Below are 22,118 nucleotides of genomic sequence, written 5' to 3'. Positions count from 1 at the left end.
TTCTGTGCCGCCCCCATGGAATCCAAATACAGATCACGTCCCTCTAGGCCGTGCAACATACGCCGGTGGTACATGAGTTGATGAAAGCATGTCAAGAAAAGCCTCCTCTTGATCCGTCTCCCAGCCAGGAAATAGTAGCCGGAGACTGGATGTGGGCTCAGCAGCATGACCCTCCATCTTTAGAGGCTCGCAGGACTGGACCTACCCTGTCATCTTATCAACTCCTTCAGTGGTAAAGGTGGCAGGATGGAGCCACTGGATCCACAGGTCACAGATCAAGGCTGCCCACCCAGATCTCATCGTGACTAAGTGGAGGCTCCAACAGACTGACAATCCCTTAAAGGTTCAGTTGGTTAAAAAACTCCGAGTGTATTGTTCAGTCTTGGCTTTAGCACCCCTAATTCTGGTTGTACTGATCTTAACTGTCAGGTTAATTGCAGTTGCTCCTCCAGAATGGACAACTGTGCAGCTCGGCCTGTTTGCCCTTTGTTTACCTTTGTGGGTGGGACATCTTGTAGGTACTTTATGTTTTCTTTGGGATTAACACATTTGTCCGCCAGTTCAGACCATGCCCCCACCAATACCGATGGGTAATTAGCTGAACCACCAGGGGACTAATGATTGTTAATGGTACTTCATATGCATCCCCCACGCTCTCCTTTGACCTATGCCATCTGTTTCCTGTCCTGAGGACTACAACCCTGGGAAATCCCTTGTCACAGGAGGGTACAATTCTACGTTTGCCTGTCGGATGTGCCTCCCTACTGTCAGGGCCGGGGCCACTTTCATTGTGCTTCCTGGGGATGCTAGGCTTTAGTTGACTGGACCTCGAGGGGCCAGTTCCTGTCATTAACTAAACCTCGAGGTAGCCCAAACCCCAGAGCCCCCTGCTCATACCCAGTGTCGCTCACTGTTAAAAGTGGACTAGACCCTAGGCCTAGCATTAGCAGAACAATGTTGCTTCTATGTTAATAACTCTGGCATCATCAAACAAAGTCCAGCACAGGTACGACAGAGATTAGAGGAAAGGGAAAACCAACGACGAGCTATTCTAAATTGGTATGCATCCCTCTTCTCCTGGTCACCCTGGTTAACGTCCCTACTCAGTGCCCTGATCGGGCCCCTAGTTTTACTACTGCCCCTTCTTATTCTGGGACCCTGTCTCATCAAGTTACTCTTAAAGGTAATTAATAATAGGCTCATCGCCGTCCGACTTATGGTACTTCGAGGAAACTACCTGCCCTTGAGCATCCAAGATACACAATAGGTCACCCAAGGAATCGGGTGCCTACAAAGAGGAGCTGGGAATGTTGAAGGTCATCCCCATGATATGCCCCATAAAAGGTAGGCCTTGTTCCCTTTAACTGCTTGTTTTTCGCTTCTGTTAGCTGGCTTGGCTAGTCCCATTCCCCCCCAAACCCCACTCTGCAGACCCCGATAAAACAGGCAAACAACATGACTCAGCCAGGAGGAACCTAGCATTCTTGGCTCCCTCCCTGGGGCTTAGCTAAGAGCTGACTGATAATTAGGGCTTTAAAAACAAACCTGGCTGTTTGCTCGGAGCCAGACTGCGGGTTGTTGCCTGCCCGGCCTGGCCGTAATAGACACCCCTTCTGGTTGCAGGCCTCTTGTCGAGTTCCTTTTATTTGACACTATAATAGAACTTGGAACTCTTTAGTTGTGAGCCCACAAGGGCAAGAGAGTGTGCTTTCATGAACCTTCTACATAAGCCAGGGTGGGTGGAGAGAGCACACGCCTTCCTCCGTCTGCATTCACGCCAGCAAGCACACAGCCCAACTGTCGCCTGTGGCGGTGGTGGCCACTGTGACGCGCTCTGGGTGTTCAGTTTCTCAGAGAGCCTTAACCGCCAGCCATACCAGAGGAACCTGCCTTTTACACGGTGATGAACCCTCATCTACGTGAATTCCCCCGCTTTTAAGGGACAGAGTTTCACAGAACTTATTAAGGAAGATCAAACAGGCCCCAGAGCACAGAGCAGCAATATCTAATTCCCACCTGAGTGGGACCTCAGCAGAGGCCAGATGCCTGCTGGGGTCCCTTCGCTCCAGCTGCTCACCTGGGCCACTGAGAACAGGAGCTCCAGGTAAACGAGCAAAACCCACCAAGTAGGCGCCTCAATTAAAAAACAAAACAAAAAAAAAAGCGCCCAGCATCTCTGCACAGGAGGAAATTTTACAAGGCAGGATGGGCAACATTCGCTTCCACTAGAGGTGAGTTCCGGGGCCTGCCGGATTCTGAGGCCCTCATGCCCTGGCACAAGTCACTCACAAGGCGCCCAAAGAGCTGCGAGGAATAAAACGAGCAGTTCTCTTCGCTGAATGAGGTGTCTCAAAGCTGAGCCAAGACACAAACCCAACGGTTTAGGTCTGGAGATGCCACTGTTCGGTTGCAAAAATGTCCTAATCTGTAATCATTCTGTATTTCTTCCTCATGCACTTACGAATCTTCTGGGGAGGGTTAAAAAGAAAAGAACTGGAGAGGGAGTGAATTAAACAAAAGGACGAACTCTGTGTGACTGGAACATTGATTAAGGGACCTCACCTGTGTCGGCCATCCAGTCCAACCTTTCCATCTGGTGAATCACACCACCCTTGTGAAGGTACTCACTGTTGCCATCCCCATTTTATGGGGGGCCGTGGGGGACTTGCACAAGGCTAGTTAGCTTAGTGTTTTAAAGTTTTGAGAAAGAGAGAGAGAGAATATGAGTGGGAGAGGGGAGAGAGAGAGGGAGACAGAGCACAAGCAGGAAAAGCCAGACAGAGAAAGATACGGAAGCTGAAGTAGGCTCCAGGCTCCAAGCTGTCAGCACAGAGCCCGACACAGGGCTTGAACTCACAGATCGCGAGATCGTGACCTGAGCCAATGCTTAACTGAGTGAGCCACCCAGGTGCCCCTAGGCTCGTTAGCTTAGAAATCAGGTAGGTACCCAGGCCAATAGGCTCCACTGGCCTGAACCCCTACTCTGAGAGCCTGTCCTTGCTGAAGATTGCTTTTAAAAAGCAGCCAAAAGCAAAGTAAGCAAGCTGGCCTCCTGTTTTTTAGGTGCTATTTTATTAGATTAAAAAAAAATCCTAAAATATTTTCACCACTTCTAGATAAACTGTAGCTTTAAGATTAATAACTAGCCTTGACCTGAGATGCTGGCCTTATGAAAACAACATCAGAAGAAAAGAATTCTCTCCCTCCGATCTTGATATATTCTGGATGACACTGTGCAGAATAACGAACATTTCCATTGGTTCCAAGCCAGATCGCATAACAGTTCTCACTCTGCTCTTCAGAAAGCTCTGAAGTTGAAAACTACATCCGTCTACCATTATCATATTAAGCCAATTAGGTTTTCTTATCATATCTGCTTTGTTTGAAAAATTGCTACGGGTCTCCTTCCTGTCTGCCATGCTGTTTGGTTCCTGAGTTTCTGGTTTCATCGGCTTCTGTTTCTATTTGTCGGAGAGTCAAAGCTCTTCTCAGCTGTCTCCCTTTTGAGTTCTCATGATACCTGAATTCTCTTATTTTTCTGAAGAAAAAAATTAAAGAGAAGAATGTGGTAGTTATCAAGTGGGGTTGATATACAGGCCAAGTGTTTAAATGTGTTTGCCACCTTCAAGGTTCTAGCTGAAAGAGCATTTGAAATTCTCCCAGACCTTACATCAAGCATACTTCAGAACTCTCGTTTCATGTTTATGGGGGCCCTGCTCTTTACGTGATCCTTCTGATCCGAGCACAAATGGAAGACGCCCCGTGAGGAGAGAGGGCCCCATTCCTGCGGGGCCGCTCGGCCTTGCTCGGTGTCCGGGGAGGACAGTCAGGCATCGAGCCCCCTCGGCTTGACACACAAGACCCGGCCACTCAACGCACCGTGTGCACCTACAAGATATGTCTGGTAAAACCGCCTTGACGTATTCACTGTAAATATTTCATTAATTACAGCGGTGAAAACTGATGTATTACCAAAACATTGTGGAATTACAAAATCGAAGTCACACAGACTCCCAGAAGTCAGTCTCATTTCCAGCTTCATTACAGGAGGCTCTGCTCGATATCCAGACATCCTGCAGGTGGGCCACCAGCCCCAGCTGCTGCATCTCTGTCAGCGTCAGCTCGGGTACTTCCTGCCATGCACTGAGCCCCAGCCTGTGTGTGTGCCACGTCACCCCCATGAAAGACGTCCCCGCATGTTCACACACTCTTCCCTGGTCACCTGCTTCTGGATAAGCGCCAGTTTCTCAGTATTTCAGGTCAGTGTGGACCCTTGGAGCTAAACACAATATTCTTCTTCTCCTTCTACATGTCTTTTACAGGGTAATAATATAATTATTAAAATAATATGACAATAATTATGAAAACTATAACAACACAGAAAGGCAAAGAGGTAATAAAAGTTACTAAGTTACTTATAATTCCAACACTAAGAGATAGCAGATAGGTGATATTTGCCTGGATTTTTATTCGTAGCTTTTTAAACTTATTTTGTTTCAGTCTGGTGTAGGTTTTAGTGCTTGTTTTCCAAATGGCATCTTGTTTCTGATTCACCCAAAGCATGGCTGGCCGGTTCATTCTCGGAAGCTTCTCATCTTTCTCGATTTCTCTTTTTGTTAGAGTCCCGAACTTGTGGGCCTGTACTTTTCCCTGGGGCCCTCGGAAGTTGGCTTCCAGGGTGGCCGGCTGGCCTGGCCTGAACTGCTGCCTGCCCCCACTCCTGCAGCGGCGCCTCCTCCCTCCTGGCCTCCCAGCCTCCGGTGGGAAGCCTCCAGCGCACAAGATGCCCATGTTTGGGCAGGAGACACGCACAGCATTTCCCTGTTTTTCTTGCCTCTGTAAACCATCATCCTTCTCAGGAAAACACAACTTTCTGGGACAACACGTGGCAAAGGCCCCGAGACAGCAGACGTGTATCTTTCTCTTCACTCCCGCCCAGCGCGCTCTGCTGCACAGAGCCCTGAGGCTCATGGACTCTGTGTGGACAGACATCTCAGGCCACGGCGACCTGTCCTCAATTACCAGAGCTGGCCACTGTCTCCTTCATACCATATTGTTCCTATCCAGTCGTTTAAAAAACAAAAAAAGGCAAAACTGCACTGTTTACCAAACCCCTAGGAACACAACGTGGGATGGAATTTCCCTTAGCACCTGTGGAAGCAAAGCATACCTTCCGCATTGAGATGCATAGTTTCTAGGGGTCCGATGAACGCATACCGCATGCCCAGGCCATCAGACATGATAAGGTCAAGGTCGCTCGGAGACACTACTCCTTCCTAAATGGAGAGAACAGGGTGGCACACAGATGAGTCTTCCAGAAAAGACAACGTTCTTCCATCCCTTTCCAGATAACTCCTTGGGAGTATGGTCCCAACACCCTCTCCAAAGCTTCAGAAAGGTATTTTCATCAAACTTGGCATGACAAAACTGCAACATATCAACAGATCCCGAGAAGAGAATATTTTGTGAAAGGGTCAAATACCAATTCACTTTTTTCCAGAGCTGTAATCAACCTCCCATATTATTGTGTCCATCTCCACCGTCTTCCCTTCCCTACCCTACAAGCTGTTTATTGGTTGCAGCTTTGGAGAAGGAGAGAGGGTGAAGGGAAGGGGGAGAAGTAAGAGCAGAGTGTGGGTGGGAAAGAGCAAGAAGGACCTTCTACGTATCTGCCTGGGATCTGGACGCCAAGATGGCACCATCAAAGAACTGAAGAGTCATTCTCTGAGTTTTGCCCGCCTGCAAGCCTGGCCTTGTCCAGCTTTTAATGAGTTTATGAAAATGACATTCTTTGATGAAATGCAGCTTAGAACTGGTGTTGTTTGGAAGGTGGTGTTTGCAAGGTGGGGCCCTGGAATCTTTTGCAAACATGAACTGCAAAGCAAGAGGCAAGTTGTTATGTGTTCAGGTTAGATGCCAGATTGGCCATCTGTGTTACTTGGCCTTTCTTTCCAAAGCCTGGACCTCTCCCGGCTTCTAGAATGAGCAGGGATGTGTGAGCACATGTGTGCATGATCAGGCAGGCCACTGCCCATTCCATCTCCATCCAGGATTCCCCCTGGGCAATCTGGCCATCAGGGAGGCAGAGGGGGAAGCCGGCAGACTCCCCCCGCCCCTTGAGTCTTCACTGGTCAGACTGCTAGAATTACTGTGAAGTCTCCAGTCCTTCTCTCCTGGCTGATTTCTTTCACAAAGAGCATGGTGAGGACAGAGCTCTCCACCTGATGGCCTGGCCAAGTCCGCCTTCTGTAAGCGGCCACCGAGCGCAGCTGTGCCAGATCACACCTCTTCCCCGGGCAGCCTCTGTGGCCCCCAGTTCTCAGAGGGCCAGAGGGGAGGAGGAGAGGCTCTAATGTGGAAATCTCAGCTCTGCACATACCCCCAGGGACACACCTTGGCTCTCGCGTCCACCCAGCTCCCAGGAACGGGCCCGGGCATGTGGCCCACCCTATCCCACCTCTCTTGCTCTGGGTTACAGAGCAGATCCTTTACCTTTCCTTAGAAGGACTGTCTGTGGTCCTACTGAGAGGATGTCCATGTGGCAGAGGCGCTGTCATCAGAGGGCTGTACCTGGCCCTCTGGCCAAGGACCGGAGCCCGCTTGTCCTCCACACAGACCTGGGAGGTCTGGGCTGGGCCCTCCACACTTAGAAACTGGAGGCTAGAGGCCCCCCAGCTGTCCCTCCTCCTCCTCATCTGGGGACTCTGTGACATCGCTACTTTCTAGACCTCAGAGTTACCCACAAGATGAAGAGAGGAAGGGGACTTGTACCCTCTACCTCCATCACCTGCATCAGCTCCTGAGGGAGAAACCACCAGTGTCTCCAGTCCCTGGGGGTGTTTGGACCACCATGGCGATGTTGGGGAAGGGACCAGAAAGGGGACGGGGCCAAGGAACCAAAAAGACAGAGCCACCCCCGAAGGGCAAGTACCATTTAGGCATAACTGAGAAACTCTGAAAGAACTACCTTCCATCTAGTCTTGGCGGGGGGGGGGGGGGGGGGTAAACAAAGAAGCGCATGAGCCATCCGTAAGTGGTTTAGAGAATAATTACGGACAACGCCTCGCCCCCACCTGCCTCCTCCTCCCTCCTTCCCAGAGGCAAGCATGCAGACTGTTGTAATAACTGTTCCTCTACTTTTAAGATTTGCCACCTATGTTTACATTCCTGAAGCACAGCTCGCCTTTTGCCTCTTTTCCTCCTCAAAATGGATTCACGCTGTGCATTCTTCTGGGACTTGCTTCCTTCAATCAACTTGATGCATTTGAGATTCGCTGTGTTGGGTGCAGTGGTAGCCTGGCCTCCCTTGTTGATATTTACTAATCCACCGCCCTGCTCACAAATGTTTGGGAACATTCTTGTTCCTGGCCCATGGGGCATACATCCCAGAGGACAGCAGCAGCCTATGGCACGCAGAGCTTGGACTTGACTAGATGACGCTAGGTGCTTCCCAGGCAGGCGGGACCCATGCTCACTGCCACTGGCAGTGTATGTGCATTCCAGTCGCTCTCCACAACCTCCCCAACACTTGATGGTGTCATACTTGCGAGGCACTGCTAGTCTGCCAGGCTGTGACAATGTTTCCTACCCGTTCCAAATCATGCAACCGAATGTTCACCTGGACTGCTAAGGAGACCAAATTTACTCAGTTTACTCAAAGGCCAACAGGTTTACCCCTCCTCTCTTCTCATCTTCACTTCACTTGATTTCACTTCACGGCAAAGCTTTAAGTGGGGAGGGGGCAGCACGGAGGCAATGCTATATAAAAGGTCCAGGATAATGTCCAGAACTGTCAAGAAATGGACCGTTGGAGGGATTCCTGCCTTCCTCTCCCTCCTCATCAAGCTCCTAGGTGAAGGGTGGCTTTGGGTCCTCTCCCCAGACTGCCTAAAATCATTTGCTGTAGCATTCCTGCACCCTGGGTGCTCAGGAATGCTGTGAAAAGCAGCCAGGAAAGGGCTCTGCACACCGGCCCTTGCTCTCCCTTGGGGTCCAGGTCAACATCTCCAACAGCGTCAAGTGTCCCTACAGCACTCAGACTGTAAAGGATGCAAAAATGGACACCATCCGCCGCTTGCAATGCTTTTCGCCTCCACTCTCTTCCTCTAGAGTTGTACTTAGTATGTGTACAGCTAACTTCTGAAAGACCTCAGAATACCCCAAAAGTAAGCCACCAAAGGTAGTAATTTTGGATCTGTAAGTATGTGAGCTAACAGAGACCCTGACTAATAAAGCCGTCCGGCACTGCACAGGGGAGGAGACACACTTCCCTCCCATTCCTAAATGGTCTCCAAATGACCACCTGTGTCTTATCAGTTACTCTCCATTAGGTGAACAAAGGAGAAGAGGGAAAGAGCTTTATTATCTTCTCTTCCTCAATCCTTCTCTCTGCCCCATTTGGATTTTCTGAAGCAGATTCTCAAAGCTTGAGTCTACCCAGAAGCTAAATGCAGAAAAAATAAATGGTCACAAGTCATAACTCGGCTGCACTTAGCACTGAACCAAAGATTCGCACTGGGGATATTTTGCAGCTCAGCGTGCTTAATTTTGCTGTTAGCCTCATTCCACGTGGATCCTTAGTGACAAGTGTGGCCTAGATGCTAATATTCTCAATAATAATTACAACTGACAGTCACAGTGGCCTAAGAGGCAGGAAGAGGTGCTTGAGTTGAACACACTGATTTGATCGTCGATTCCTCAGAAATAGGCCACATGCTGCACACTCGTTTGAGGAATGAGACCCTCCCCCGGTCTGGTGTGTCTGTGGCTCAAGGACCATTTGTCAGGATAGCGATCAGTACTTTCTCCATTCTGTGGCATAATTCACAACTCACACGGAAAAAGAAAAGCCCCTAGTGGTTAAAAGATTCCAAACAATCATATAGAGCAATGAATACTAGACCACAGTTAGTTTGAAACCTGGTTTGCAGGCACCTGGGTGGCTCAGTTTGTTGAGCGTCTGATTCTTGATTTGAGCTCAGGTTATGTTCTCAGGATCATGGGATCAAGCCCTGTGTCCAGCTCTGAGCTGAGTGTGGAGCCTGCTTAAGATTCTCTCTCTCTCCCCCTCTACCAGTCTCCCCTCCTTGCTCTCTCTCTAAAATAAAAAAATAGGGGCACCTGGCTGGCTCAGTCTGTTAAGCATTTGACTCTTGATTTCAGCTCAGGGCATGATCTCATGGCTCCTGAGCTTGAGCCCCATGTTGTGCTCTGTGCCGACAGCGTGGAGTCTGCTTGGGAATCTCCCTCTCTCTCTCTTCCCCTCCTCACTCGCATGCATGCACTCTCTCTCTCTCTCAAAATAAATGAATAAACTTTAAAAATAAAATAAAAATTTTTTTAAATCCTGGTTTGCATCACATCCTGAAAAATCCCTCAGCAAAGAGAAATTGCCAGCATGCTAAGGAATCCCCCTTACTGAAACCTTCTTCCCTCTAATTCCGTTAGCTGAAACCTAAGACTCCTCAGCCGGCACACTCATGCCCAGCGCATGCTCTGGATGGACCTGCTGGCAGCGTACACCCAGGCCAGGATGGGGCAGCAGGACTGCCCTCCACGGGCAAGGGGAAAATGCAAGACAGCTACTAAAGTACTCAATCACAGTGATACAAACTGTAAGTACAATTAAGGTTTGTGGATGTATCAGGCAGGATGCTACCAGAGAGCAGGAACTTGGAGGGTATATATACATAGAGAGATTTATTTCAAGGAATTGGCCTGTGTGACTGAGGGCATGGACACGCCTGAAGTCTGGAGCAGGAGCTGACAGTGGGGACCTCAGTTCTGCTCTTAAGGCCTTTCAACTTAAGACTGGATGAAGCCTTCCCAGGGGATTGAGAAAAATCTCCTGGACTTAAAGTCAACTGATTATAGAAAGTTAAACTAATCACATTTACAAAACAGCTTTACAGCAACATCTAGCCCATGTTTGACTGAATACCAGGGTGCTCTGGCCCAGCCAACATGACCCTCACCAGTGGACAGAAGTTCAAAAAATGGTCCTCATCTTCAGATATCTTGGGTCTATCCCTTGGTTTGTGGGGTTAGTAAAGAAGGAGAGAAGACACATTGAATGGCCAACAGTAGGCAAAAGGCTGATCTGGTTTTCTGGACAAGAAGAGAGTCTGGCATAGTTTAGGGATGAGTACTGATGCATGAAAGTCCGGGGACTATTTCCTCTACTGATCACCAGCAACATGGATTTATTTTTCCTTCTCTCTGATCATCCATTATCATATTAAGTTTTCTGATTCAATTCACGTACTTTTTGCAAACCCTCACTTTCATTCCCTTTTCCCATTTTTCTTCACGCCATCTTTCCTTGTCTACTTCTTTTCGACTAATCCTCAGCTTCTGATCTTCTTCTATTTTGTTTTGCTCTACTTTTCACGATACTCATACCTGAATTTTCAGGTTTTTCTTGTGCAAATACTGCTTTAACTTGGCTGTCACCACCATCACCCCCAGGAACAGAGACGGGCTACAGAGGAATCTGCACTGGGTCATGCACAAGTCCTTGTGCCCCTCCCCGACCACAGCGGCTTAGCCTCCAATCCACTGTCTCAACTGGGAAACAAGAGCCAGGAAAAGTTCTTTCTTCGAAAAATGTCAGATAATGAAATGCAACAAAAGAGTGCATGAAGGGGCCACTGGGCTTGTTTTAGTATCGCTCTGGCTCAGGGCCCAGGCACAGGGGTTACAGAAGGAGAGCCCACCTCAATGTCTAATTAGAGCAAGAAAGGGGTGCGTGGGGGGCTCAGTAGGTTGTGTCCAACTTTGGCTCAGGTCATGATCTCGCAGTTTGTGGGTTCGAGCGCTGAGTTGGAATCTGTGTTGACAGCTCAGAGCCTGGAGCCTGCTTCAGATTGTGTGTCGCCCTCTCTCTGTGTTCCTCCCTGACTCATGCTCTGTCTCTCTCTCAAAAATAAATAAAAACATAAGACAAAATTTAATTAGAGCAAGAATAGAACAGAGTTAAACTTCAGTGAGCTCCCTGCCTGCAAAGATGTTTCAGTGCTACACGAGAATGATCACTGATGTGGAAATAACTCAGTTTGAGAGAGGGGTTCTGGACTCTCGTTTTTTAGAAACACCCAACGCGAGTTCTGGTGACTGGTAGAGAAAGTAATATAGTTACAGAATTTGAAGGGTGAATTAAGAACTAGCATGATGGTCCATAATTTTTCTCCTGAGAAATGACCTAGAACCATGAGTCAGTTCCCTCCATTCATATACACATATATAGTTTGGTTTTCTACATTTTTTGACAAGAACAACATGAACCTGACTCCACCCACTCCACCCTGAGTTATGTTCCAGAGAGAAGGTGAGGCAAATGCAAGACTGTAAGTGCTAAGAAAGAAAAGACTGCTAAGTGTGGCCCCACTATTACTCAAAGGCTTGTGGCCAGCTTTGTGAGCTGCTTGGCCTGCTGCCAAAACCTACAAGTTTTCTTGGAAGCGAGGCATAAACATTCCTGCAGAATGACTCCAGCAAATTCTGCTAACTCGTGGAAGGGCAGATCGAACACCACATTTGGCTGATGCAACAGGACACTGATTCATAAAACACCCCATGCCCAGAGCCTGCTGAGAGGGTGCTCAGGGGAGAGGTTAGGAGAGGGACCGGGCAGCTGGTGAGAGGCAAGCCCATGAGCACCACTGATGGCAAGGGATGTGGGTCAAATCCAGGGCATTTTCTCTATCAGGTAGCAGAGACATTGCTCTTCTTTGATGGGGAGACCCCATTGCCGGGAATTATTCTACAAAAAGCTCCCAGAAGAGCCTATCTGGGCAAGGATGTTCACGGAGGCATTAGTGGCAGAAAAGTTGAAACTGCTTTAAAACAATTTATAATGGGGGGGGGGGGCGGGCGCCTGGGTGGCTCAGTGGGTTGAGCGTCCAACTTCAGCTCAGCTCACAATCTTACAGCTCGTGAGTTCAAGCCCTGCATCAGGCTCTGTGCTGACAGCTCAGAGCCTGGAGCCTGCTTTGGATTCTGTGTCTCCCCCTCTCTCTGCCCCTCCTGCTCATGTGCCATCTCTGTCTCTGTCTCTCTCTCTCAAATAAAGACTTTTAAACACGCACAACTTATAACAGGGAGATTAGATTTTTTTAAAGATCGACTAAATGTAGTATCGTGAGGCCTTTAACCATGGGAGTCCAGGGCAAGTATTCTTACCAGAGCCTAAACAGGGACATAGGAAAATAGAAGCAGTTGAGCGCTTGAGGGCAGGGGAGCACAGGTGGCATTGTTTTCCCTTTGAATATTCTTCAAATTCAAGTGTTTAAATGGAACCAAACCAAAAGCAGGAAAAGAAAAAGAGGAAAGAGTATCCTAACACAAGGCCTGCTCCAGAGCGCTTCAGGCCCCAGAGGTAATAATTCCCTGGTGGTGCTCATAACAATGCTTCCAGGGGGAAAACCAATAGGAATTTTTTTAATGTTTATTATTGAGAGAGAGAGAAAGAGAGCGAGTGAGCGAGCAGGTGTGCATGAGTGGGGGAGGGGCAGAGAGAGGGGGAGACAGAACCCGAAGCAGGCTCCAGGCTCTGAGCTGTCAGCACAGAACCATGGGGCTCAAACTCACAAGCTGTGAGATCATGACCTGAGCCAAAGTCGGATGCTTCACCCGCTGAGCCACCCAGGCGCCCCATCAACAGTATTAAAGATTCTGAAAGAAAAGGAAGACTCGTGACCTGAAAACAAACTCAGCAGAAGGAATCCTCCTTCTGTGCAAACCTAAGTGTGCAAGGGCAGCGGTGCCTTAACTGGGGGTCCTCTGGGGGTAAGGTTTTCACAAAGGGGTGGGTGAACACGGAGGGGTGGAGGCGCCCCCTCCAAGAGCAAAAGCGGCCCAGGCCTGTCTCTGCCTGCCCCTCCTTTGTCATTCCAGCACAGCTTCCTGCATCCCATCCCGTCCCCTGTCACAGGCTGGCCTCCTGCCCGGCTTCTGCCTGCCCCTCAGCAAGGCCAAGGGGGCCAGGTGACAGGGCTGCACGGTTTGAGTTGTCCCCTACAGACTCCCTTCTCCGCCTTTTCTCATGGGGTCCCCTTCCCCACTTCTCCCCTCTGTTCTCCCTTCTGTTCCACTGCCTGCTGACTTTCCAGTCACACCAGTGGAGCTGAGATCTGGCGTTTATGCTGATTGATTACCTGATGGTGGTGATAAGTAGTCTGGCGTAAGGGTAAGAGCATTTTCATCGAATTTCTTTTGAAGGGTTGTTAAAATACTAGCATTTGAAGCTTTTACTTTAAACACTATTAAAGTAATCCAGGCATGCCAGGCAGGTTTTTAAAAAACTGAGTACGTGGTTGATGTTTTCATTATGTTTGTCTGTTAATAGGTCTGTAGGTGTCTCTAAAATAAATCAGTAGGAGCTCTCCTTTCATTAGGGCTTTGCTGCTTGCCAATGTAACCTCCCATAAAACAGTAAATAAATCCTATCATAAAAATTGTCTCCTTCTTACAGCCCATCATGACTAGAAGGAATTCTAATCACCTGAGGATTCCCAGCCAGCAAACAAAGCTTTCAGAGGGAAGGAAACTCCAGTTTCTTTAGGGGCCCCCACCTTCTCTGACTGCTCCGGAGAGAAGGCGTCACAGCCTACAAAACTTCAGTGTGTCCGCAGCTACTCAAAGATGCTCATGAAGTCAGACAGAAGCCAGAGGGTGGGGACGCACCGAGCCCACGCACGCGGGACACGCGACCATCTGATCAGCGAGAGGCCAGAGCGCATACACAGACACTGGGTCTGCTCTGAGCTGCCTGCCTCCTGCCCCACAGGCCAGCAGGCTGTCGGTGGCAGTGTGACACACCTCAGTCACATCTGGAGTGAGTCCTCCTAACCAGACAGCTGACTATACGCCGCCGCCTCTGCAGGGCCTCTGCTTAACTTCCTCCTCTTCCATGAACACCTGCTGAGCGGGGGAGGGGGGGCCTGGATGGCTCCATTGGTTGAGGGTTTGACTCTGGATTTCGGCTCTGGTCATGAGATGGTGCCCAGCATTGGGCTCTGCTTGAGATTCTCTCTCTCCTCCTCCCTCTGCCCCGCCCTTGCTTGCACATTCACCAGAGTTCTCCCTCTCAGTAAACACACGCTTGCTGAGTCGTGGGTATGGGTTCTGATACAGTCCTGGGGGTTCTGAAAACGTCAAGATCCTCAATGTCCTTTGAGGGCTGCAACATGGATGAAAAGCACTGCCTTCTCTTGGGAATCCCTGAACAAACATTGCTAGGAGGCTCCTTAAACTTAAGCCAGTGTGATAGCAGGTCTCAGCTAATCTGGAAAATGGTCCTGGTAAACGTGACACATGTGCTCCAAAGGCCCTGCACTCCCAATACGTGCAAGTCGCACTGAGAAACAGAATGGAGCCCAGGAAAACGACTGTAGTGACAGATCCGTGACCGCCTTTGGGAAGACTTCACAGGGTAAAAGAGCTAAGAGATCTGTTCAGTATCCTCGGGTGATGAGTTTGCTGCCACAGAGAGCTTCGGAAGGCAGGAAGGCAGGAAGGCAGGCCAGGAGGGCACAGGGACGATGGGCCCAGACATGGGAACGAGGTGGAAAGTTGCACATGCTTCAGGTGCTGGAGGGCTGGGAGGAGGTTCCTTCAGCTTCATCAATACCAATGTCTGGGCTGTATTTTCAAGAGGCAGAACAAATATGGCAGAAAAATGTCTTAAGAAAAAGCTTTGCTAGGTGGATTCTGCCCTGGTGAGAAAGGAAAAAGAAACACACAGAACAGGGCACACTGCGCACGGGAAGCGGAGGGGACATGTATGACAGGAACACAGACAAGGAAAGACAGTGCGGGGCAGGCGGGGGCATGGGAAGACCCAGGGCAGGATGCGACATGAGAGGAAACAGGCCTTCCTGTGTGCAGGGCAGCCGGGCCCGGACGAGGTAGGCAGAGAGAGATGGCGCCATGTCTGGAAGGACAGGAGGCTCCGAGCAGGGTGCAGAGACTCCGGGCCCCAGACTTGGCGAACAGCACTGCTGCCAGCTGGTTCTTTTCAACCACAAGGAGGTTCAGTCAGACTCTTTAAACATTGTCTCTTTAATTAAAAAAAAAAAAAACTAAATTTTTAAGTTTGAATTTTAAAACGTACAATGTAGGAAGCCCGACAGCAGAGGGTGTGGTGTGGAGGGCGAGAGCTTGGGGCTTTCTGGGCTCCTCTCACTTCCCTTTACATGACCCACCTTCTACATGACTCCTCTTGCCAGGTACACAGACAGACACTGCCAACGTGTGACCGTGATAGTTTGCTCAATCAGGCCTCAGCGCTTTCCTACTGGACGCGCTCCAGGTTAGCCCTGGCCTAGAGCGGTTCGCAGCGTTTCCAGCACCTTCCCTCCAAAGAAAAGCTGCTCATACAACCCCACCTTGCATCTGCCTGAAAGCGACTGCTTTGAACATGCTTTCTCTTGTCAAGCCTGTCAAGCCACAAGACTACTGTTGCGTTTCCTGGTCCCAGAGCCTGTGCAACAAGTGACAGCCTGATTCTGCTCGGTTTTCCTCGTTTCTACCCCACTGCCCTGTCTTGCACTGTTTTTCTTCCAGAGAGAAGGCAGGGTGATTGGCAGGGAACGTACAGACTCGGTCACAGGGGCCTACCCTGGGGGACACCTATGGAAAAGAGCCATCCTGAAATTACGGGTGTCCCGGGGCTGTCAAGAAACTATAGGCTACGGGTACGCGGCCTTCAGCTCAGAACACTGGGTGTGCTGAGAATCAACGTGAACCTGGAGAACCGAACCTACACTAAGACTGGTTCATAGAAGGAGAGAAGAGGCAGATGGCTGGCCACTCCCACATGACCACAGTACAGGCAAGAGAAATATCAGAGGTAGTTACAGTAGTGAACTTAGAATTGGGGTCATCTTTGCCCCTAAAGTTTGCTCCCCCAGCCAGTTCCCCTGTCTGTCATCTCCCATTCCGCAGAGGGAGCCCGCTGTCTGTTCTGCGGGAAGCCATTTGCGATGCAGCAGGCTGCCTGTTTGCTGAACGGACAACGTAACAGCAAGCACACACTGCCCGATGCCCCTCATTTGCAAATGACAAGCGACTGCTCACCTCCAACTCACTTCTGGAGACCTGGCTCTGTCCACACAGGCCCGTGACTCACAGGAGGGAAACCTGGCCACAATTTGCATCCCTTTTCTGGAAAGGCTCCAGGACGGTGGTGGATGCGACATGTGTGCGCAGCATGACGAGGATGACACTGTCTGGACAGCCCTCCCCAAACCAGTCCCCTGGGCCACAGGGAAGGCCAGCTCCGATCTGGAATGACAACTTCCGTCTCTCGGGCAGTTACAGCCTAGCATTCTTCTGTTCTAATGGGTTTGTGTTTTAATTAAAAGTGAATTAAATCCGGGGTGTCTGGCTGGCTCCATAGGCTAAGTGTCTGACTTCACCTCAGGTCATGATCTCATGGTTCATGGGGTCAAGCCCCGCATCAGGCTCTGTACTGACAGCTCAGAGCCTGGAGCCCTCTTCGGATTCTGTGTCTCTCTCTCTGCCCTTTAGCCTCTTGCACTCTGTCTCACTGTGTCTCTCTCAAAAAATAAATAAAGAATTAAAACAAAAATTTTTAAGTTAACTAAATCCTTTTTTAAAATTGATTTTCACTGACTTTGGGGATGACCTGAGGTATTCAGTGTTGTAGAACTAGAGCTGGAAATCATAACTTATAGAGTGACTGGGTGACAGTCTTTCCGCTAAGCAGAAGCTTTTTGTTTATCTACTGTGAGCCTGAGCCAAAGCACCAGAAACAAGGGACATACAGACACAGAAAAACGTGGAAGGAGAAAAGACAAATAAAAAGGATGACAGAATATACTATTTCTCCCTGGAATTAAGACTACATCAATTGAAAGTTAAAGTAGTATTTAATGTTCTACTAAGGAAGAAAAATGCTGCCCAGAAAACTAAGATGTTAAAATGTAAGGGAAAAAAGTATCTAAAACAGATGAAATACAATCCATCAAGACTGTGAGGCCAGGGTCTCGCTGGGGAGGGAGCAGGGCTTCTCCTGGAGCAGCGGATGGATGTCTGCAGGGCTTATGAAAATGCAGAGCCCAGTGGTGGTCCTGCAGGTTGGGCTGGATCTCAGCAGGAACATTTCTAACAGGCTCCCAGTGAGGCCCCTGCTGCCTTCCTGGAGCCCAGCACTTGCTCCTGTAGCCAGGATGTGAGTTTTTCTTTCAGCTTAGAGGTAACACATGGGTGGCAGCTGATGGGTCCAAAAAAATTCCACCAGATTCAGGGAATCAGAAAACTTTGTCATCATCACTGTCACAACAACCCCTAACACTTACTAAGCCATTTCCACACACCAGGCATGCTCTAAGCCTTTTATATACATAACCCGATCCGATCCTTGGCACATCCCGAAGAGAAACAGACCCACGGCCATCTTCACTTACAGGTGCGAACCCTGGAGCACAGAAGTGACACAGGTTTGAATCCCTACCAGACTGCGGAATGTGGATCAAACCACCTAACTCTTGAGCCAGTGTCCTCATCTGTAAGGGCAAAAATAACAATGGACCTCTCATGGTTTTAAGATGGGATGATCTGAAAATATCTGTAAATCATGAAGAATATAAAGGAAAAGTGCTTCGTAAACTTTTAAATACCATACTAACTGAAGTCATGGATCTTCAAGGGTTCACGGTACTGACTCCTAAATCCTGTGTTAGAGTTTCAATAATTAAAGTCCACAGAAACCCCTCAATGAGTTTATCACAAAAAGTTTCCTCTGTTAATTTTACTACATGAGACCTGAAATATACTTTATTTATGGGGAAACAATTCTTCATTACAGGAGTTAGAGCCGATCCCGTAAACTGCCTGACAAGAAAACAGGACCGAGTTTTTGCAGCTCAGGGCCTAAGGAACAGAAATTCACCCTCCTGATTACATTGCTCAGGAGCATGACTAAATCCTGAGATAAGCAATTTCCAAAGCTCATTACCAACACATTCCAACAGGCTGAGAATCTGCTGATGGCTCTGTGATTCACTCTGGCTCACCCCCACCTACCCTACCTGGATGGGGCAAGAATTTATGGGCAGCACAAGCTCAGCTATTGTCTGGGTGAGGGTTTATTATCACAGCACAACTTCCTTTATTGTGATCGTTAGGTTAAGAGTATTGACTTGAAATTACATTTTTGGCCAAACAGATCTTATCCCCCAGTGACCTAATCTTGAGCTACTAGACTACAGCCGGACTTGCCCATCTGGCATTTCCAAGCCTACAAGGGCCAATTCTGAAGCCAAACAGGAAGGGGAAAATAGGGGGTGAGTGTCTGTGAGACAATACAACAGAACCCAGTAACCTTGCTCCCTTAGGTACCTGGCTGCCCATCTTGCTCCCAGATAGCCCTCTTCCTTGCCAAGCTTCCACAGCTGTGTGGGGACAGACAGAATCATGGGCGATGACAGGACAGTGTGTCATGGTCGAGGCTGCCGTGAAGACAAGGTGTGTCTTATTCCCAGCACTTTCTCTTTCTGACCTGGAAATGATGCCTGCAGCTTCTCTCCCCCTTCTCAAATGGACAGGCCTACACAGGAGCCTCCCTTACCTTTTTCTGCCCCACCTTTCTTAGAATTTCTCTTCCATGCTTGGGTATAAGTATTAAAATATGTCCTCCACTTGGTGAATGAAACTGAAAACAGGAACCCTAAAAAGAAAACCAATGAAACAAAAAGTTGCTTCTTCAAAATAATCAGTAAAACTGCTGAAGCTCCGGCAAGATGGACAAGGGTGAAACGAGAGCGGACACAGAGCCCCACATCGGGAACGAAACCAGAGGCGCCCTGCCAACAACTCCAGGCTCACGAACTCAACAACTCAGAAGAAATGAAAGAATTTCTTAAAAACTACAAACCACTAAAACTCAACCAAGACGAAACAGACAGCCTGTATGGTTCTTACAACCATTAAAGAAGCTGAATTTGTAATTAAAAACCTCCTGGAGGGATGCCTGGTGGCTCAGTCAGTTGAGCATCCCACTCTTGATTTCAGCTCAGGTCATGATCCCAGAGTCATGAGATCGAGCCCTGTATCGAGCTCCATGCTCAGCGTGAAGCCTGCTTGAGATTCTCTCTCTCCCTCTCTCTCAAATAAAATATGTACACACACATATACGTAACTCCTGGAAAGGAGCCATCCAGGCCCAGGTGGTTTCACTAGAGAATTCTACAGAACATTTAAAGAAGAATTAACAAAAATGTTTTCATCTCTTCCAGAAAAAAGAAAAGAGCAAAGACTTCCCAATCAAGTTCTGCATCATTACCTTGATATCTAATGCAGTGTTACCTTGATACCAAAACCAAATATAGTAAAAAATGGAGAGAGTGAGAAAGGAAAACTACAAATCAGTATTTCTTCTGAACTTAAATGCAAAAAAATCCTCAACAAAACATAGGCAAACTGACCCCAGCAATGTCTAGAAACAATTACACACCACCTACCAGTGTTCATTATAGGTATGTAAGGCTGGTTCTACATGGGAAAAGCAACTGACACAACCTACCAGATCAACAAAATTAGCAAGTGTCGCAGCAGCGTCCTTCTGCTGCTTTGACATCCACATTCAGACATAGCCGTGGCTCAGGGGAAAGGCAAGCCTCGGTTCTGGCCAGGCCCCCTCCCTGTCCCACTCCAGCTCATACCCCAACTTGTGGGTAGGACCCCTGGAAATTCACACTTGGATCTGACATGTGCAGAGATGTTGACACACAGACAACAGGGAACAGTATTCCTCTGCCCAGCCGCTGGCGTAGTGCCCTGGAAGCAGTATCCCTGCAAGGCATCTTCCCACTCTGTGACTGAGTCACCTTACAGCTTCGTACCTAAAGCACGCACGCCAGCCCTAGCTCAGGTCAAAGAGAAAGGCTCTGCCAAATTTCAACTCGCTCTGTGAACCCAGAAGGGAGCAGCCACGGTGAGTCCCTGAGTCGAGTCCCTGAGTTGAGTCCCTGAGTCTGGCAGTCCTACTCACCCGCGCTCACTGTGCTCAGCACAATGAGGCTGGTGCTCCTCCGACATGTGAAGCCCCCCCCACCCCAGAGTCTTTGAGAGAGGAGCTCTGCAAGGCCTTTGCGTCTTTTGAACTTAAAATGTATAGAAGTTTTCGCTTTTTACTGTAACATTTCCCCAATCCAGCCCCTTTTTTATAGCAAAGTTGCCCTTAAATGTTTTGAAGTACACTTGGAACACCCTAAAATCTAAATTCAAGTCCAACTGGCTCTGAAACTGTGAGTCAAAGGGGTGTCAGCGCATGCGTGCAGGTTTGCATAGGTGATGGTGGGGCCGGGAGATGTGTGCTCACCCTGCCTGCCTCTCGGGACCTTACGTGGGAACAGACCACGGGCAGCACAGGCTTTCTTTCAAGAAAGTCATGTGATAAAGTCAAGACTCCTTCAACTACCCTCCTAATGGGCAGAAGTACTGATCCACTATTCCCAGGAGGAGGGTGGTCCAGAGTGGGAGGAGTAGGCAGGAAAAATGTGTCTTTTGTGTCTGCGGGGCACGTGCTGAGAAGGGGGGGTGGGGGGGCGTGGCTGCTCTGTGGCCAGGAGCACCTCTCTCAGGCATGGCTCTGGTAAGCCCAGAGCACTGCCCCAGGGGTTCTGTGCGCAGGCTCAGAGCCCACACTTGTGGCCCCTCCATCCTCAGAAGTTACTGTGTGCTGCCGACTCCATCTCGGTGTCTGGCTGGCCAACAAGGCAGTAGTCTCTGGGCACCGGTGGGAAGAGCAGGTGCGATGCGGCAACCCCACACCCTCAGATGGTCACTCTGCGAGCCCCCACCCCCCCACGTCTGGGACTCTTCACCTGTCACCAGGAGCACCGGCGGGGCCAGGGATGCCTGTCACCCTCTTTGCAACCTGGAGAGAGGGACCGGTAGTGTCTAGACGCACCTTAATTCTGTCTGTAAATCATCTTTATTTTTTTAAAAGTGACTGATCTTCTAGACATTCACCAAAGAAAATTCTTGAGGTTCTAGTCACACTTTCTCTTCTCATTTCTGTAGCCTCTTCTCAGTCTGTCACAAACTGTACCCTACTGGATTTCAGCACGTGGTACCTGAAGACTCCAGGTAGGTGGGTCCCACGGTGATTCTCAGGCGGGGCATCTCTGAGAACCATGAGTCAGTAACGTGATTACCCTCAGTGTGCCGTCGGCCAATGGGACAGGACAAAACGAGGCAGTAAGAGCGGCCACACTCAGTGACTCCTCCAGCGCTCCCTGCAGTCCACCCAGCAAGGGGAGCACTGGAACGCGCTGCCGCTCCTCCAAATTGGGAGCCTCCAAACCACGGCCCGCCCCGCCATGAGGCCACCACGGCAAGGATTCTGTGTGTGACCCCCACCTAAGTCCACTACACCAGGACCCCCAGCTCTTCCTTGGGCTGGCACACATCTTTCTGATTGAAGAAAGCCAGATTTAACTCGGGGCTTTTCTTCATCCCTCTGGAGCCCCAAGATACTTTATAAAAAAGGTAAAAACTGCCTTAAAACCTGTCTCAGTGTTTGACATAATCCTGAACTTTTCTGGTGGTCTGTGAAACTGTTCTAGACAAGGCAAAAGATTGTAAGGACAGTTCCAACAAGTGCTCTCAGTTTGGTGCATTTTTAAAACATATTCTGCTATTGATACTCAGAAACACTCTACGACTATTGGGAAGTTAAAACGACGAACTTAACAGTGAAAATCCCGACAAGGACACAGAACTGCAGCTCCTGGTGGCAGCTGCACACAGAGTCAGGTCAGATGACGAATCTAACAGGGATGGGGCAGAATGCTGGACAGCTAAAGCACAATGCCCACAGGTCGGCCTCCTGGTTCCCACCTCAGGCTGGGACTGGCAGGCTCCCCCAGGGGCTGTGGGCCTATTCCTGGAACAGAAAATCAGCCATCCCCCTGGCCTCTGCACCCAGAGAGGCCCGCACCCACGCCAGCATGTGAGGCAACCTGAGTGTGGACAGTGCCGCTCACTCACTCATAAGCTGGGGACGCACCACCACCAAGTGGATGGACAGCAGTCTAAGCCCAAGACCCCTGGACTCTTTGCTGCAAGTCCTGGAGCTGCTAGAGGTCTGT

General features: G+C 49.3%; 1 protein-coding gene across 1 annotated transcript in view; it reads right to left on the bottom strand.

The window, feature by feature from the left end:
* Nucleotides 1-22,118, bottom strand: part of CRYL1 (crystallin lambda 1) — a 126,926-nt gene that overhangs the window by 5,154 nt on the left and 99,654 nt on the right. The window contains exon 6 of the mRNA XM_029936994.1: nucleotides 5,171-5,276. Coding sequence (XP_029792854.1) covers nucleotides 5,171-5,276 — 106 coding nt within the window. The remainder of the gene's footprint in view (nucleotides 1-5,170; nucleotides 5,277-22,118) is intronic.

Source organism: Suricata suricatta, chromosome 4 (genome assembly GCF_006229205.1).
Source record: "Suricata suricatta isolate VVHF042 chromosome 4, meerkat_22Aug2017_6uvM2_HiC, whole genome shotgun sequence".
Classification (NCBI taxonomy): Eukaryota; Metazoa; Chordata; class Mammalia; order Carnivora; family Herpestidae; genus Suricata; species Suricata suricatta.
Note: the sequence above shows the minus strand (reverse complement) of the source record. Positions and strands in the feature narration are given on the sequence as shown.